The following is an 18,518-nucleotide window of genomic DNA, read 5'->3' as shown; positions in this document are numbered from 1 at the left end:
CTACTTAGAGGTCTACTTCATATCAAGAAACCAGAAAAGCAGTTGGAGAGAGAGAAAATTACTTTAGACGAAGTCATTGAAAAGTGACACGCAAGTTTCTTTGTTGTTGCCTGTGGATTGCTAGATTTGGAAAGTATAAAATTTGAGCACTCATAACCTAGAAGTAGACTAATTACCTGATTATGTATCCGATTATGTATAGGATGATGGATTAATATTTACCTTTTGACTTCATTGCTGGTGGATCTTGTGGTCCATGACTTCGTTGGTGGTAATTTGGAGCCAGACAAACTCGTAATTGTTTTCTCTAGAAGGGAGTAAGGTTACTGTCAAGTAGCATCTAATGACCATCACTTATTGTTGTCTACGACACATATGTCTTTACTATCCTGCTACTTTTTTCATTATTGTCTTTGCAATAAACATATTACTCTGCTTCATATTCAACTCAGCCACATCTTTCTGTTAATGACTTGTTTGTAAATTTTAAGAGAAGCTTCATAATATGGGAGGTTGCACTTATGAAAAGTTACATTTTTTTCATTTTCTTGTTGCGTTTGACAACATAGTCGGCAGGTGTGAAATGGCTTCCTGGTACTCTGTCTTTGCATAGTGTATTTATTCCATACCATTTTTGTAGGGCAATGGAAGAATTAGACAACTCAATATTCCAGGGAAGATTGCTGCATATTATGCCGGCGAAGCCACAAAAACTGTCTACTGAGAAACTAGAGTATTGCTGTTCTCATTACATAAAATTTAATTGTTTACTTTTAGGATTTTTATTTCAATGTTGCTATATTTTTAAAAACTGACTCTTTTTTATGTTTGATCAATTAATCAAGGTCTGATATTGGCCAAGATAAGAAAAGTTTTAAACAACGACGGGAGGACCAAAGGAAAGCATCTGAAGCTAGTGGTGATACGCGCGCTTGGAATAGTTTCTTCATACGTCCAGACACTGTATGTTCTATAACAAGCTTAGAATTCTAATATATGAAAATGAATTTTATTCATTTACTGCAAGTTCAGTACTTTTTTGCTAGTCTACAATACATCAGAATATGCTGATGTATCTTCCTGGAGCAGATTAGAAACACATCCATTATTCTATCACTCCTCTTTTATTTCCCTACCTTCAGACATTCTCGATAAGAGTAAACATAAACATACGCACTATATTCCATCATTCTTGAGTTTGGTCATATTTCATGACTCTTCTCTTGACTCTTATCTTTTTTTTTTCCTCGCTGGATCTTTCTCAACATGCTTACTCATGTAAAAATGGATTCTAATGACAGCAATTTATTTTAAAAAAGGATCTATAAGATGCCATTAAAATATTTTGGATGGATACTAATGGTAGCAAACTAGCAATTGACCCAAACATGACATTCTTATCCATATTAGGTTTCTTTGGTACTAGCCTACTAGTCCTTCAGTTGTAAGGTGAGGGATAACATGTTTATAATTTCTGTTTTAGTTTGCTGTAATTGTTATATTGGTGATTTGAATTAGTGGCTCAAACTTAAAATGCGTATCTTGGTCACTTAGCTTTGATCATATAGTGCCTATGAGCTTGTCCTGTCTAATCAGTGTGTAGGTGATGTGTGAAGGATTCTTGCTTGCAGTTAGGACACCTATAATTTAGCTTGATTGAAATGATTAAACTATGGATTGCATGTTACTCAAAGAGCCCACTACTTAAAGTAGCAACTGCAATTGCAACATGTACGACTAAACTGCAATTTGTCTTTAGGGCTGCAAGAATCCTTTTTGAATTACATATAAATATAAACAAAGCATATAGGACAAAAACTTAGCTCTTAACCATTTACCTTTCTCTGCAGAACTATTATTAATCAGTCTCCAAAGGATTGTTCCTAAATATTCTGATTCCAACTTTTCTTATTTATTTCAACCTATTCTTTCACACCAAAGTTCTGTCCTCCTATTTCTTACTTAAGTTTTTCTACATGTGACACAGGTTGTTGAATACATTACTAGGAAACATGGCATCAGTAAAAGTGATTTGCTTGAAAGAGAAGCAGATGATCTTGCAGTTCGAATTGCACTTGGGGAAACACAAGTGGTAGCAGAGACCAAAAGGTCCTTATCTAGTGCAGGTATTAATGTAGCTGTCTTAGAAGAGTTTGCTTCTAAGAAGAACGACAACATCAAAAGAAGCAACCACATAATACTAGTTAAGAACTTGCCTTATGGTTCAAGTGAGGGAGACCTTGCTAATATGTTTGGAAAATTTGGAACTATAGAGAAGATCGTTCTTCCCCCAACAAAAGCATTGGCCTTGGTATGTATTCATTTGTATCTTTGCCTTATTTGTACTATTGCATGGACTGCTTCAGACCTGGTACTTTTTGCCACTAGATTTGAAACTGTGATATCATTTTCTTCGAGAAAAACATTATCTTTCTTGGTATGCAGTTATTATTCCACGGGCTTCTTGAATTTATCTTCTCTATATTGTAAATATGCTCATGGTCATTGCTAAAATTTGTTGATGATAAACATGGTGATGGTATATTTTACTTTTCCATCAGTATGAATTTAATATATTTTCTCTTCCGTCATGCTGTCTGAAAGCAATAAACTTTAGACCAAACAATATAAAACTTAGGATTACTGTGTTAGCAGTGTTCCTGTTGAGTAACGTGATCCTTGTGGAAAGCATTTTTCTTATCAAATATTTCTGTTCTGATAATTAATTTTCTTTCATCTGAGAATCACGTTTTGCCTAAAATTTCAGGTGATTTTTCTTGAAGCAGCTGAAGCTCGATCAGCTTTTAAGGGCTTGTGTCCTTACATGCGTTATCCTGTCACAGGGATTCAATATTTTTTTCTCTACTTGCTTGTATCCTAAAAGTTTGGAATAAATCTTTGTTCTCGTTGGTATGCCTTTTCTGTAGTATGTTCAAAACCCCTATAAGATGCTATTCAAAACTCCTATAAGATGCTACCAGTGAACTTGAAGCCCTTGAGCTTTTGCATTTCTTGTTACTTATACAGTTGTAGTGTTGAGTGCATGTCATATTCTCCTTGAAGATGCTGCTGAGGAACTTCAACCCCTTATTTCTTATGTACTCTATTTTTTCTCAATCCTCCGCTATCTTTTATTCTTATATTTGTTTGAATCATCCATCATTTTCTATTTTTTTTAACCTTTACAAATCTGTGGAACAACTAAAATATATGTCTGTTTTTATTTATTTATTTTAAGTTTAGATCAATGCTTGTCTGTAAAGTAAAATCTTTCCTCCTGGTTGTACCTGGATTTACTCAAACTTAGAATCTATAGGTTCTTAGCTGCCATTCATACTTAAAGTTGATCTTTCTTCATATTGATTGTGGAAACTTGCAGAGATGCTCCCTTGTACCTGGAGTGGGCCCCTGGCGACATACTAGCTCCTAACCAGAAATCAGAACAAGATGAACCGAGCGATACAGTTTATGAACAAAGCAGTAAGAATGTCTCACTTGAGCAGACCTTGGAAGGCATACTGGAAGAGGATATTGATCCAGACAGGGTTGAGGTTTGCTTATTTCCTTTAGTCCCATATTATTATTAGCATCTCTAGATGTGCAAAGACACACACAAGTTATTTAAGCTAATTATTTAAAATATATATATAAAGAATAACTAAATACTGTTATAAGAGATTTTGATAACTGAAAAATTATTTTTTATCTTGTACTTCTTTTCCATTTTGGACGTTGTGACTTCATAAATGGGAATACAAATTTGTTATGTTTCGTATTACTTCTATTGATGATTTATTTGATGGGGAACTTTTTGCTTGTATGTTTTTGTATCTTCAATATCTCTTCTACATCATACCAAACTTATCTTTTAGCTAGAAATTTTACATATAATAACGTTATCAAAATGTTATTTTGTGTAATTAATTTTTGAAAAGAGAAAAAACAATTATATTCCTCTTATTTAAATAAAAAATTAGCAAAATTTTGTTATATTTTTTACATAATATATAGTTACAGTTTTATAGTTTGCTCGACTTGTATACTTAAAAGAGTAGAAATCATTCAAATGCTTTTGAAAACTTTTTTATTGAAAATTTTATCTACATGAAAACAATACTCTATAGAAGGTAGAAGAGTAATGGAGGAGAATTAATGAATTATTTATGAGAAATGTAATAGTAGAAGTCAATGTTTTATAATTTTCAATGGGAGATATATTTATATATTATACCTTTACACCTTTTAATGTATAGAATTAATAAATTAATAAATATTTATTGATTTTATAATTTTGAAATTTCATTTTTTTGGGGTGCAAAGGAAGAGTGTAAAATGATTTTAGAGAGATGAGAGAGAATGAGAAGGAGAGTGGAAGGATAAGGACAAAAATGATGAGAGGGAGGGATGGAGGGAGGGAGGTTTTTTTTATTTATTTATTGGGTGGGGGTGGAGGAGGGAGGGTTCCTTCACCACCACCATAAGAATGGACTTTTATAAGACATGTTATCATTAAATATCTTTCTATAGACATTTAAAGTTACAGACAGTAAAGTTAATGTCTGCCCATGTTGCAAACTTGTTGCATCTAATGTTGTGAGAACAGTTCCTTGATGCATATTTGACTCTCTACAGTTGCAATTTTCATACCACTGAACAATTTGCTGATAATGTCATCATTCTTGATGCAGTCAAGGTCTGTCTTTGTCAAGAACTTGAATTTCAAGACATCTGATGAGTCCCTGAAAAAGCACTTCAACAATAACATAAAGAGCGGAAGCATAAAAAGCGCCATGGTAGACTTTCAATAGACTGGATATCTTCTTTGTGATATGGACATTCCTTCTCATGTTTATCTTCATCTTTATGTTAGGTAAAAAAGCATGTTAAAAATGGAAAGAATGTCTCCATGGGTTTTGGGTTTATTGAATTCGATTCAATTGAGACAGCAACAAACATATGCAAGGATTTGCAGGTAATTGTATCAGTTCTGCGCCAACACACTTCATTTGATTAGTCCATTTGAATACTGGTGAATAATCTATATCTGATTACTTTGTCTTGCAGGGAACTGTTCTTGATGGGCATGCTCTCAACTTACAACTTAGCCGTTCTAAGAGAGAAGGTCAGGTTCCAAAGAAAAAAGATAAAGATCTTAGTTCGACCAAACTACTTGTAAGAAATGTGGCATTCGAGGCAACTGAGAAAGATCTGAGGCAATTATTTAGTCCTTTTGGCCAGGTATACTCTAAACATGTTATGAACCATGCAAATTCAGTCCAGTACAATAGTCATTTTAGTTACCGTTGAGTTTTTATATTCTGGACCTTCTGGTCCTATACACATTTCATGACAAAATCAACAATACCCAGGCGTTGTTACTTGATAAGTTGACCGTATTTTCCCCATATTTTATGGTTAAGATCCTTAATATAATGTGTGTATCAAATGTCTGTTCAGACTTCAGAGCATTGAAATAAATGATTAAGTTGGTGGCAACGGTCTAATTTTTTTTCTCACTGATCTTGGTCTTTCTCTCGTTTGTTCCAGTATGCCTTGTTGTATCTTTCTTTGTCATGCCCAGATCCCTGAAGAATATGTAAAAGAATTGCTTACCGTTTTAGGAATATCAACATTAAGGGGATGTGTGGTTGATAGGAACTAGATGTAGCAAGTGAATGCTGCAGACTGCAGTCAAACTTCTATTTTCAATAAGCTGCAGCAAATGACGCAGTTCCTTGAAGTTAAAAAAAAAAGAATTAATGTCATATCTTCAAAGTAGAGATCCCAGCCTATAAACTGTAAATCATTTTACAATTACTGTTAAAGCAAACACTTGATTTGCAAAATACATTGCATGCAATGGAAGATGTAAATCGTAAAGTTGTGACCTAACGGAACATTGAATTTGCATTTAAAAATATATTTTCAGCTACAGAAGGTTACATATCCAGACAAAATACTTGGGGCTAATTTGCTGCATCAAATGGGTGCATGCGACATTTTTTCTGCATGATATAGTTGATGCATTTGCAATCGCAGTGTAGCAAATAGCCTCTCTTCGATGTCACTATTGCTTTTTTATCACAAGTACCTATAATTCTGGCGTATAAATGATGGGTTTTCTTCTTTGTCAATCTCCAATCAATCATTTTCTCTATTTATCTCAGGTCAAGAGCTTAAGATTGCCAATGAAGTTCGGTGGCCATAGAGGTTTTGCATTCGTGGAGTTCGTCACAAAGCAAGAGGCTCAGAATGCTTTCCAAGCTCTTTCAAGCACTCATCTCTATGGCCGTCACCTGGTAAGATCAAAATTACAATATTTATCTCTATTTTTTAAACTTCCAGTTATGTTATTGCATACCCGAAGTGATTTCTTTATTCAGGTTCTAGAGCGAGCTAAAGAGGGAGAAAGTTTGGAAGAATTGCGAGCGAGAACTGCTGCCCAATTTGTAGATGAGCAAAATGGATTCCAGAAGCTGTCGAAGAAAAGAAAATTGAGTATATTTGATGAAAGCGATGTCAAATCTGCAAGGATATAGGAATATTTTTCTCTTCTTTTGGCGGTGATATAATTTTTTGTTTTCGGTGCAAAAATGCAATTTCAATCGTAATATTATGCTGTGTAATTTTTTTATTATACCTTTGTTCCCTCTGAGGAGCATAGCAAATTTGTAGTGTTGCGATCGTCAACTTCATATTATGTAGTTTCCTGTGTATTTCCCTCGAAGCAATTTTGTAACGTTATTTCTTAATCAAATTTTTTTTATCCTTTATTGTTTTTTGGTTCATTTGAATTGGCCACGAACTGAGTGCGCATGTCAAATGCTTGACATCAATATATCAGCAAATACAAAGACTATATTCATATTAATGCACTAGTTCCCAAATTTTCAAAACCAACCCTTTTAGCATTTTATTTGCAAAAAACGACCTATTTTGAAAATAATTACAAAAACCGACCTGTTTTCAGCCCAGCGCTGAAAACAGGTCGGTTTTTGTAAAAAAGTCTCCGAAACATCACGGGAGTTCAACTCCCGTGAAGTTTATCGAGAAATTAAACTTCACGGGAGTTGAACTCCCGTGAAGCTTAATTTTGCTTAAAACTCCACGGGAGTTCAACTTCCGTGGAGTTACAGTCGAAAATTTCCAGCGAACCGAGTCTCTGGCAAATTGTGACTGCAACTTCACGGGAGTTGAAATCCCGTGAAGTTGCAGTCCCAAATTTCCAGAGACTCGATCTCTGGCAAATTGTGGACTGCAACTTCACGGGATTTCAACTCCCGTGAAGTTGCAGGTCACCCAGCATGCACAGCTTCTGTGCAGGTTTTGTATATTTACCTGTAAATCATATATATGTCAATTTATTTGCAAACAACAATATATACATGATTCAACCATGAATTAAACACACACGATTATGTATATGAACAACAATTTATCTTCAAAAGTTCAGTATTTGAAAATTCAGGAAAGTTACAAAATTTATCAAAATAAGTTCATATACAACCCAATATAGCTCCCCTCCTTCCTCTCCCTCTCTTCCCCCTCCCCCTCGCTCTTCCCCGCCCCCTGGGTTCCTACTGATGAGCCTCAACTATCTGAGTATCCGACTGTGTATGAAGCTGCGAAGTGCCGGCTCCATCGGCATGCGAAGTGCCGGCGTCATCGGCATGCGAAGTGCCGGCGTCATCGGCATGCGAAGTGCCGGCGTCATCGGCATGCGAAGTGCCGGCGTCATCGGCATGCGAAGTGCCGGCGTCATCGGCATGCGAAGTGCCGGCGTCATCGGCATGCGAAGTGCCGGCGTCATCGGCATGCGAAGTGCCGGCGTCATCGGCATGCGAAGTGCCGGCGTCATCGGCATGCGAAGTGCCGGCGTCATCGGCATGCGAAGTGCCGGCGTCATCGGCATGCGAAGTGCCGGCGTCATCGGCATGCGAAGTGCCGGCTCCATCGGCATGCGAAGTGCCGGCTCCATCGGCATGCGAAGTGCCGGCGTCATCATCACGCGGCCGTCGACGTCGAGCGTACGCCCGTCCAAATGAGCGAGACCTGTCCTCACGGCCTGCGAACTCGTCGACGTGAGTCTTATGGAACACCTGCGCTATGCTCTTCTTGATCCTGCTGAGGAGACCTAACGCCACCTGATCCTGAATCTCAGTCACGTGCGCATCAATATCAGCATCAATGCTATCTAAAACACGGACCTGCGTGGTAAACAATTTATTAAGTATCAACTCAATAAAAAATATTATAATTTAGCTTAGAAACTTACGTAATCTCTCTCGTTCATCCCACTAGGGATGTAACTATCTGTCGGTGGGCGTGGCATGTGTCCAGCTAAAGGCTGTGGGTCACGCGTGATCCATCTACGTGTGATACCCCAATACCAACGCATATACGTGGTATAGTCAACAGCTGTGGGCCTCGTATCCTGTATGCAATCCCACCTCTGAACCCACCTGCCTATGTAGTCCGCACGGACTACGGCCCAGTCAGTCCGGTGCGATGTAGGGCGCCGCCGACGATTGATCTGCTCGACAGGATCTGGAATATGCTGAGAGAGTGTAAACTGCCGTAGCACACGGTCCGGTACATGCATCTCTACGATCTCCCAACAGATCAATGGAACTCTGGCTCTCCACAAGCCGGGACTATCTCGGCAGATAGGTGCAAGAGAATGTATATCGAGCTCCGGCGGTGTATAGGGTCTCCACTTGAACTGAAATAAAGTAAAACATTTATCTTTATCATACAGAAAAACTATAATATTCATACTTCTTGAGTTTTATATTTACCTGTTCATGCTGGAGGCCATCAAGCTCATTTCGGTAAAACTGACGGTGACGCGTCGCTGATTTGTACTGAGCGTATCGCACGTTATACCTATATGCAGAATAGCGAATATATAAGTACAAATATTCAGGTTACGAATGAAATATGTGTGTGTACAATTATACCTGTATGCCAACGGATACTGCCCCTCTAAGTCACGGTGCATAAGTAAAGTGGGTCGTCCAATATGAATGCGCTCCCATGACCAAATCTGTATCAACGTACAGCATCCCTTGAATTCTTTATTCTGCATCAGAGATACTCTACTCAATTCTCGATACAAATATGCCAACACCGCACTGCCCCACGATAGTGCCCCGCATACACCAAAATCCTCCAGCAGTGGCAGCCATCGTGCATGTACGAGAGTCTTGCTCGCATCAGGAAATAGTACGCACCCTATCATGTGCAATATGTATGCACGAGCATGAAACTGGAGCGTCTCATCAGAGGCATCCTCTGGTATGTCGCCCTGAAATGTCTGACGAAGCCACGATAGCTTCATCGCACCACTCCTCAAGTCGGGAACCTGTCCAAGTAGCCGGCCACATACCTCCGGCCAACTATGATCGTCGGTGCCCGTAACTACCGGTCCATCAATCCGGAGCCCAAGTATGACGGCCACGTCCTGTAAAGTGATCGTGCACTCCCCTATATGCATGTGAAAGGTGTTGGTCTCTGGCCTCCACCTCTCAATCAAAGCAGTGATAAGCGGCCAATCAAGCCTGATATAACGAATCGTCGAACACGGTCGAAAACCGGCCTGAGCGATCAAAGCTAGTACCCTCTCATCCTCTATGACCCATGCCGAATGACTATGGGAATGCTCGATCATCGTGTACTCTGGTACGGGCTGCACATAAAACGAGAATCAGTTTTAAGTATATTCATTAAAAAATTACATTAATCGAAGAAATATATATCTAATTTATTCGTATTACCTCTCCCGAACCAATATGGTCTGAACAATGACTCGCCTGAAGGTACAAAACGTCGGGATTCTCCGGTCCCGGATCCATAATGAATAGACCTGTGATTAAAATATGAGCATATATACAAAGTGCAATGAACACAGTATCATACATAGCATATTACAAATTGGTTCGGACATAGTGCAAAACGCTACATAATACAAATGCATGGGTGAAATGAACGGAGTTGCATACAGAACATATTACAAATAACGAGTATCATACGCTTCAAAGATAACAACTACGAATGACATAGTGCAAAACGATACATAATACAAATCAACGCCTAATACTAACTGGACACCTATTTTTGTTGTGACCCGGTTGATCACATCTACTGCACTTATTTCTCCTCCTAGCTCCTTCACGTCCGTCATCCATACTATTTCTAATACGCACGGAACGAGGGCGCCCCGCCGATCTTTTATACAGTGGAGGTAATATCCGTGGCCCATCTTGTGTCCAATGTCGACTATCGTATGGTGGACGAAAACACTCTTTGTAGGTTTGTTGATAGTTGTATGCAGAATACCAAGCGTCGACAAATTCATAATGTGAAATGCGAGCACCACCCTGTAGGTCGGAGCAAGCTGCTACAACATGTGAACAAGGAATCAATTGTAGTTGCGGTACATTGCAAGTGCACGTACAAGTGTGATCCACCAACATATTGACTTTGTAAGAGCGATTTTCTCTATGGGTTATTCCCTCGAGCACCTCCCATTCATTAAAACTGTATCGTACAACCTGAAAGGACTGAGCTTGTACAATCCGAGCCGCTAGCATTTCATCAACCTTCGGTGTTAGCTGGGAGCGCATATTTTCACCAAGTTCTCGACGTCGAACAAAGAATTTATTAAGCCTGTAAAAAGTTTTAGCAACTAGTGCCTGTATTGGCATGCCGCGTGCTCCCCTGAGCACGCCATTGAAGCTCTCAGACGCGTTCGTAGTCATCATACAGAACCGTCGACCGCCATCCTCACATAAAGCCCACTTATCAACATTGTTTGGACCCAAACTAGTTTCGATCCAATCATGTGCGGCTCGTGAAGTGAACTTGATCCTCTCTCGTATTTGTTCATAAACATATTTTTCTGTTGCACAACCGGCTTGCCAAAGTAAGTCTTGAACCTGAGCGTTTCCATACTTCTTCTTGAAGTTGTCTCTAATATGTCGCAAGCAATAGCGATGTGCATGTGGTGGCGGGAAATGTCGTTGGAGTGCTCTTGGAATTCCTTTCATCCTATCGGATATGAATGTAATATGCCGCGTCCCCACACTAGGGATATGATATCTAATGCATGCAAAAAACCAAGCCCAATTCTCTGTATTTTCAACATCAACCACTGCGAATGCTAAAGGAAACAACCCGCCATCCGCGTCAACTCCGGTTGCAACAAGCAAAACGCCTTTGTATTTACCATATAAGTGAGTTCCATCAATGCTAAGAAGAGGACGGCAATGACGAAACCCCTCAATACAGGGCCCAAATGCCCAAAATACACCGGTGAACCGCCGTTCTCCGCCATCAACGGGGTCCGAAGATACTTCGTAGACAGTCCCCGGATTTTCTCTTTTGAGTGCTTCAAGATAATGAGGTAAGATCTCATACGATTTATCCCAATCCCCGAATATTTTTATCATCGCCTTCCTCCTAGCATTCCAACACTTGTGATATGATACATCCAAGTTGGTGGCTTTATGCACTAAAAGACGGATATCTTTCGGCCTTAGATCAAGATCCTCCCTCAGATGCGGTAAAATCAATCGATATATAAAAGAAGAGGACGCATTCTTGTTATTCATCTCTAATCGAGGATTGCTACAAGTGTGGAGTCCATTGTATGCCGTGATTTTGAATTGCCCACCTACTCTTGAACCCGAGCGTGAATTAAGCTTCCACGGACACCTCGCATTGCCGTCGTGGTGTCCACTATTATCTTCGACATCGTCATCTTTGCGATAGAAACAAACCACATTATAGCTTGTAGTATTATTTTTGGTTGGCCTGAACTTCACATTTTTTGCAATGGAATACGTGCGAATAGCATGGATCAATTTCTCCTTACTCTCGTAAAGATCTCCCTTGATGAATGAGAAGTCCTCGGCCTGTGTATCAACACCGCTATTAGTGCCAATAGGAACACTTTCCATCGCGGAGTTATCAATCCATTCATCTCCTTGAAGTTCATCGGGCGGCGGATCCTCTAAGCCGACATACTCATTATTAACATAAGCCCCGTCGATGTGTTGGTTTTCCCCGTCATCACGATCTATCAAGGTCATGCTATTAATTTGTAATCCCTCCTCTTCATCATTCTCGGATTCAACACTTGCATTATCTTCTTGAATTCCCGTGTTAGTATCGAAAGCATTCGAAGTGCCCACGAACGAAGGACCGCTCATGTATTGTGATTGTGTCCAACATTCATCTTGTTGAGGAGATAAAAAGCCTACAGAATCAACTTCAGGATCCTCCAACATGCGGGAATACATTCCTTCGTAGTTCAACGATTTGCCCAAATCTCTCTGATGTTTTTCAATGAACAATTCGACCGAACGCTTCTCGTCGTGTAAGACATGAATGAGACCCATATCGTAGTCACTTGATATTTGAATGCCACTTGTTCTGTTCTCCACAACAGGATAATTGCAAACCACACTGAGGTGATACTCACGTGAGTTAGTTAATGTAAGTTTGTGTAATTCATTAACCAAATCATCGAAAGTACACGATTTTGTTATGAACAACGGTCTCGTCGTGCCTCCTTCATAAACGGGCATATTATTCTCGAGGTAATTAATCTTCCCATCATAAGAACAGAGAATTACAATTCGATCATTCATCGTTACCTCTGAAGAGTGAAAAATTCAATATCAATATTACACGAAAAGCCAAATAAATATTGATTGTTACTAATTTTTACATTTAGGTAGTAACTCTAATTTCCACATTAATTGATAATTTCACCTCTAAATACGCAAAATTATTTAATACGTCTTCACAAAATTCGTAAATAATTCACAATTAAATTCTAAAATCTAAATACAATAATTTTCGAAATTATTGATAACTTCCCCTCTAATTTCACAAAATTATTGATAATTTTCACACTAATTCTTCACAAATTTCACAAAATTATTGATAATTTCCCATTTAATAATTTCCCCTCTAATTTTCACATTTATTGATAATTTTTATATTTATTGATAATTTTCACACTAAATTTCACATTTATTGATAATTTCCCTTCTAATTTTCAGATTTCTTCACAAAATTCAAAAATAATTCATAATTAAATTCTAAAATCTAGATTTTTACATATAATCACAATCAAATAGTGAGAGTATACAAAAATTAGAGAGTATATTTTTTTAGGAAGAATTTACCTTTTTTTTGGATTTTTTGACTCAGATCTGAGATCTGACGGCGGCGGCAGTCGGAGCTGTGGCGGCGGCGACGGTCGGAGGCTGGGTCGGCGTCGGCGGCGGCGGTCGGAGGCAAGGGCGGCGGCGGATCCTTGCTGCGGTGGCGACGGCACAGGGGCGGAACGAAGGGTTAGGGTTTTGGGCTGTCGGGCTGGGCACGCGCGGTTATATAGGGGAGCCAAAACTCCACGGGAGTTCAACTCCCGTGGAGTTTCAGTCGAAAATTTCCAGAGAGTGGATCTTCGGGAATTTTTGACTGCAACTTCACGGGAGTTGAACTCCCGTGAAGTTGCAGTCAAAAATTCCCGAAGAACCGAGATCGGTTCTCTGGAAATTTTCGACTGTAACTCCACGGGAGTTGAATCCCGTGAAGTTGCAGTCACAATTTGCCAGAGACTCGGTTCGCTGGAAATTTTCGACTGTAACTCCACGGGAGTTGGAACTCCCGTGGAGTTTTAAGCAAAATTAAGCTTCACGGGAGTTCAACTCCCGTGAAGTTTAATTTCTCGATAAACTTCACGGGAGTTGAACTCCCGTGATGTTTCGGAGACTTTTTTACAAAAACCGACCTGTTTTCAGCGCTGGGCTGAAAACAGGTCGGTTTTTGTAATTATTTTCAAAATAGGTCGTTTTTTGCAAATAAAATACTAAAAGGGTTGGTTTTGAAAATTTGTCCATGTTTATAAATGTTAAGATATTAGTTCCAGTTTTCTACTGACTTACCGTGGGTCCGCACGTTCTAATTTGACTCTCACGGTCTTGGAGGCCTATGTAATTTTCGACAACTGTTTTAACAGTAAATTTATAATATAATAATAAAAAAGGATTAAAATTGTCTAGAATTAGCATGCGAGTCACGGTCGAGAATTTTCGAACATTCTCACACGTTTGTACAACTGAGGGTACTCTCAAGAGATACGCTTTGACTCATACTTGAAACTCTTCAAATCAAATAAAGGCGCTTGCGTCGAGCTTTATTGAAGAAGGAAGTTCCAGGAACAAGCTGATAGGATAATGCAAGGTGCAAATTTTAAAGAATTTAGGATATATAAATGCTGCCGAACAATGGACAAATTTTCAAAACCAACCTGTTTTGAATCTTAATCTCAAAAAAAGACCCATTTCAAACTTAATTTTAAAAACCGACCCAGTTGACTAAAACTGGGTCGATTTTTGAAAAAAAAAAGTTCTCAAAATTCACGGGAGTTGGAAGTCCCGTGAAGTTTTTTATGTAACAAAACTTCACGGGACTTCAACTCGCGTGAAGTTTGAGAACTTTTTTTTTAAAAACCGACCAGTTTCTGCCCAACTGGGTTGGTTTTTAAAAATAAGTTTGAAACAGGTCGGTTTTTGGGATTTTTTTGGCAAAGAAGTCTGTTTTGAAAATTTGTTCGCCGAACAACAAGTGAGAATAAATAGGCGTAGTTCAAGCAGGCCCATGCGGCCGAACGCGATGTCATGAGTAACGGGTCCAGTAGAAGTGATGGCTTTAGGCCGAAAATACAATCAACTTCAACCCAATTTAAGGCCCATTTGAGCCCAAACTTGGACACCAAGGTTAGTTTTCCATTGGTCTCCCTTGACGATTTCATTCGAATCAGAAGCAAATAGGAACCGGAAAAATAATGGCTAAATCGGCGGCGGCGGCGGACGGTCGATAGGATTGGACAAACGGACGGCGGAGAACGCTCTGCGAAACCCTAAGGTCACCGCGAATCTCACCAAGGTCATCCACGAGGTACACTTCTCTCCTCCTCCGTTTGCCTTAAACCCTAAATTTGTTGATGATAGCAAGGTAGATATTTTGAAGGAATTTTTTGATATTTTCTCTTAATTTGTCTAAAGTTTTATAAACTTTATATGTGAGGATTCATAAGGCGACGGGGAAAAAAGGTATATTTTTTTTGTCCTAATTCGATGTTTGAGGAGAACACAGAGAGATTTTGAAGGAACTTTTTTTATTTCAATTTTGCTTTTGAGGTAGAGGGTTTAAAATGCTTAATGAGTACATGAGAAGTTTTTTTTTTTTTTTTTTCATTTTACATTTCTAGTAACTATAATGGAATGAGAATTATGAAACGTACAACCTTTTAGGTGAATGGAAAGGGATATGCTAATAGTGGAATAAAGAAATGGACACAATCATTATGAGTTAGAAGAACTTTTGACTGAGCATCAGATGAAAGAGATTGGTTGAGATGGTTTGCTCTGATGAGGAGGTTAGGATCGTGGTTTTAGGAGTGGCCACGAGACATGCTAATTTGATAGAGATAAGTTCCTTAGTTGAACTGAATGGCTTAAAGGGTTAATGTTAGAGAACAGAAAAAATTGGGATAAAAGGCTCAGTTACCTAATTTGTTGGTGCTGTCGTCATCGTTTTATCTATTATTTAATTGACTGTTTAGGGGACAGAGGAATAACTTTACTACTGAATTATAAATGCAGGCGGATGTGCAAAATGGATGCGATAAGACTGTTGGAAATCTTCTATACATGGTATAATTGTTTATCATCATTCTCCATTTCAAAGTAAACCTTTACTATTCATTTATATTACTATATTGGTTATTCTTCGGCATGCATGTGTAGGTTGCTACAAAGTTTCCAGCTAATGCTTTGAATCATCGGGTTTTTCTACTCAAATACATTGTCTCTTCACAGGTAAATCAATCACTATATCTTTTCTTTATGCCTATCTATCTTGATCATTGTTCTTAGCGAATATGGTATTTTAAACTTGAAATTTGAAGGGATAAAGATCATCAATCTTGTTTCGTAATTTAACTCAAGAGCAGATGCTAAATTTCTGAACCTAGCTAGTACCATAAACCATAAATCATTTTAGCCTTTTCATATTGTTCATATTCGTATCTGACAATTGCACTAATCTGCAGGTAAAAAATGCTGCCCAGTTGGATGCAGCATTATCATTCCTTTCAAACATTGGGCCTGAAAGTTTCAACGAGAATGAGTTTGAAGAAGCTTGCGGTGTCGGTATGCATCTTGCATATGGTTTATAAAGCATGTGTATACTGGCTTGCTTTGAAAAGAGCTGGTATAATGAGCATATGACAGTATTTAGATCACCTCAGGGTACTTAAAATTCTAGTTTAGTTTTGTGCTAGTCCATATTGACCAAGGAACATGCATGCTTTGTGCCATCTAACAAAGCTTAAAGTCCATAACCATTTTCTAGTTAAATATTTCACAGACGTATAGAAACTCACCTGTTAGCATGTTAAATTTTTTCATGTACATAAAGTACATGTCTCCATGTGTAACAAGTTTGTTTGATATATACTGTTTGTGAATATGTGCATGGTAGGCTTGTAATTCAAGTTATATTGATCACACGAGGTTTCTGTGCTTCTACTTACCAACTCCACCCTTGAAATTTTGATAATTGCCTATTAACTTGGAGAATTTAGCCCTATCTGCCTTTCACTTGCATGGTTACTTTACTGAAATGCATATAGTCATATAGAAAATGTTGTATTGTTTCTAACTGCTCCTGACTCTTCATAGAGCTTTTTGGGTTTGCTATGGAATAAGAAGAGCTTTATTTCTTTTAAATTAATCTGTAGTTTGCTTGTTAGATTTAAAATCTCACTAGTTATTACTAGCTTGGGTTGGAAAATTTTATTTCTTATAAAAAAGAAAGGAAAACCCTGAGCTTGAGAGCAGTGTTTTGGCATTTCTTATTTGTTTACATTCAGTGGCAGATCCAGAAAATTTTCCTTGGGGGGCCGACAACACGTATCTATTTTATCTAAAAAATAAAAAAATATTATAAGACAATAGTACCTTATGGAAATGTTCTCGGTAGTCGATACGCTTTTATCAATTTCATTGCATCATATTTGCATGTGATGTGAGATTGTGAGGGATAAGCAAAAATAGCATAACAAAAATTGAATACAATCAATTGTTGCCATCAAGTGAATACGATAATCCTCTTTGGCTTGATCTGATTGCTTGGATATAGCGGCATCAATGCATTGCTTTTGCTTCATTAAAGCTTGATATTTATTCCAAGCTTTATTATGTGCACCATTTGAACCACCAACATGTTTTACTAGGCCCTCTTTCTTTTTCTAATTTGTATACGCATTGATAGTAAACTAATCACCAACTTGCTTAGGCTTCATAAGATAAGAACATAACCGAAAGGCCACATCTTAAGATATGCTATACTCAAGCCAATTTCCCAAGTCATCAAACCAATTAGGATTGAAACAGTGCAAATTGTTTCCAATTTCTATTTGTGGAAATTTATGTTTGCATGGTTGAAAAAGACCTTTTTGTAAATAAGCTCTTCGAACATCATCTCGATCATTGGGATGATAATCTAAAATATTTGGTCGAAGCTCCGGATCCGCCGGAAGATGTTTCAAGTTCACTCCATTGCTTCGCTTGGTAGTAGGATCTAAATTCTCAAGATTATCTAAATTCGGACTAGTTGATGGTTCCTCCGTTAGTAACTTTCTCTTGAGAAATTTATACATAGCTAAAAATAAAGGTTATGCAAGATAATAAATATCAAACTATTATTCCAATTAATTAATTAATAATTATTTTTTACTTTTAATTAATATATAATTTTTATATGACCCAAATTTTCAAAATAAATAGCAATCCATCAACCATACAATACAATAGAATAGTTTTATTTGTCAAATAGAATAGCTTTATTTGTCAATGCATTATAGCAGCATATTTTAAGGAAATAAAAATGTTATCAATATAATATATTACACATACAAGTCATCCAATAAAAACTACAAGGGTCAATATGACAACATCAAAGTTCCTTCTTTTGCCTAAAAGAGTAATCAAAATTACTCCTTTTCCTAATAAACCCTAGCACTGGTCAAATTTCTAACACCAAAAGACCGGGACAACAAAAACCCTAGAGGGAAATAAACAAAACGTGGGGTTTTCAATTTTTTTCTTTAATTTCAATGCGTACTTAAATAAAAAAGGGGCAGTTCAATATATTTGAATTTTTAGTGAAATTAAAGAAACTATTTAACAAGTAAAACTATTCTATTGCATTGCATTCTTGATATTAATTTTTTTGAATTGTAGCCCCAAATCGTAGATGAAAGCATTAAGCATACGAATGCGTGAATTATTAATAAAATAAAAATAATATTAACTCATTTAAAACACAATTCGAAAGAAAATTTGGCTCACTTGACAATTGGTGATTCATGATGAGAATTGAGAAGTTTATGAGAGGAGGATTGGGCAGTGATGGGTCCAATCGGAGGTCTAGGCGGC

At 37.8% G+C, this 18,518-nt stretch overlaps 4 protein-coding genes across 4 annotated transcripts in view; 2 read left to right on the top strand and 2 right to left on the bottom strand.

The window, feature by feature from the left end:
- Positions 1-6,764, top strand: part of LOC109825133 (multiple RNA-binding domain-containing protein 1) — a 13,821-nt gene extending 7,057 nt beyond the window's left edge. Inside the window, exons 7-16 of the mRNA XM_020391868.1 lie at positions 641-733; positions 846-963; positions 1,988-2,311; positions 2,768-2,828; positions 3,382-3,551; positions 4,689-4,793; positions 4,871-4,972; positions 5,065-5,238; positions 6,168-6,299; positions 6,384-6,764. Of these exons, the coding sequence (XP_020247457.1) occupies positions 641-733; positions 846-963; positions 1,988-2,311; positions 2,768-2,828; positions 3,382-3,551; positions 4,689-4,793; positions 4,871-4,972; positions 5,065-5,238; positions 6,168-6,299; positions 6,384-6,539 (1,435 nt within the window). The 3' untranslated portion in view covers positions 6,540-6,764. The remainder of the gene's footprint in view (positions 1-640; positions 734-845; positions 964-1,987; positions 2,312-2,767; positions 2,829-3,381; positions 3,552-4,688; positions 4,794-4,870; positions 4,973-5,064; positions 5,239-6,167; positions 6,300-6,383) is intronic.
- Positions 7,274-9,854, bottom strand: LOC109825500 (serine/threonine-protein phosphatase 7 long form homolog). Its single transcript, XM_020392355.1, has 6 exons — positions 9,777-9,854; positions 8,961-9,688; positions 8,799-8,886; positions 8,276-8,722; positions 8,063-8,207; positions 7,274-7,338 (listed from the first exon to the last, which is right to left on the bottom strand). The coding sequence occupies exons 1-6, from the start codon at positions 9,852-9,854 to the stop codon at positions 7,274-7,276; spliced, it is 1,551 nt and encodes a 516-aa protein (XP_020247944.1).
- Positions 9,319-12,901, bottom strand: LOC109826030. Its single transcript, XM_020392983.1, has 2 exons — positions 9,777-12,901; positions 9,319-9,688 (listed from the first exon to the last, which is right to left on the bottom strand). The coding sequence occupies exon 1, from the start codon at positions 12,651-12,653 to the stop codon at positions 10,086-10,088; it is 2,568 nt and encodes an 855-aa protein (XP_020248572.1). The 5' UTR covers positions 12,654-12,901; the 3' UTR covers positions 9,319-9,688; positions 9,777-10,085.
- The window catches only part of LOC109825498 (glutamine--tRNA ligase), a 15,792-nt gene continuing 11,967 nt past the window's right edge, over positions 14,694-18,518 (top strand). Inside the window, exons 1-5 of the mRNA XM_020392353.1 lie at positions 14,694-14,792; positions 14,875-14,973; positions 15,681-15,731; positions 15,825-15,896; positions 16,130-16,229. Coding sequence (XP_020247942.1) covers positions 14,694-14,792; positions 14,875-14,973; positions 15,681-15,731; positions 15,825-15,896; positions 16,130-16,229 — 421 coding nt within the window. The remainder of the gene's footprint in view (positions 14,793-14,874; positions 14,974-15,680; positions 15,732-15,824; positions 15,897-16,129; positions 16,230-18,518) is intronic.

The sequence above is a fragment of the Asparagus officinalis genome, chromosome 10 (assembly GCF_001876935.1).
Source record: "Asparagus officinalis chromosome 10, Aspof.V1, whole genome shotgun sequence".
NCBI classification, from domain to species: Eukaryota; Viridiplantae; Streptophyta; class Magnoliopsida; order Asparagales; family Asparagaceae; genus Asparagus; species Asparagus officinalis.
Note: the sequence above shows the minus strand (reverse complement) of the source record. Positions and strands in the feature narration are given on the sequence as shown.

Coding starts and splice junctions, on each gene's coding strand:
- LOC109825500 (XM_020392355.1), bottom strand. CDS start 9,854: ATGGATCCGGGACCGGAGAATCCCGACGTTTTGTACCTTCAGGCGAGT. Junction 8,723..8,798: donor ATGGCCTCCAGCATGAACAG/GTAAATATAAAA, acceptor ACTTTATTTCAG/TTCAAGTGGAGACCCTATAC. Junction 7,339..8,062: donor CGTCGACGAGTTCGCAGGCC/GTGAGGACAGGT, acceptor TATGATTTACAG/GTAAATATACAAAACCTGCA.
- LOC109826030 (XM_020392983.1), bottom strand. CDS start 12,653: ATGAATGATCGAATTGTAATTCTCTGTTCTTATGATGGGAAGATTAAT.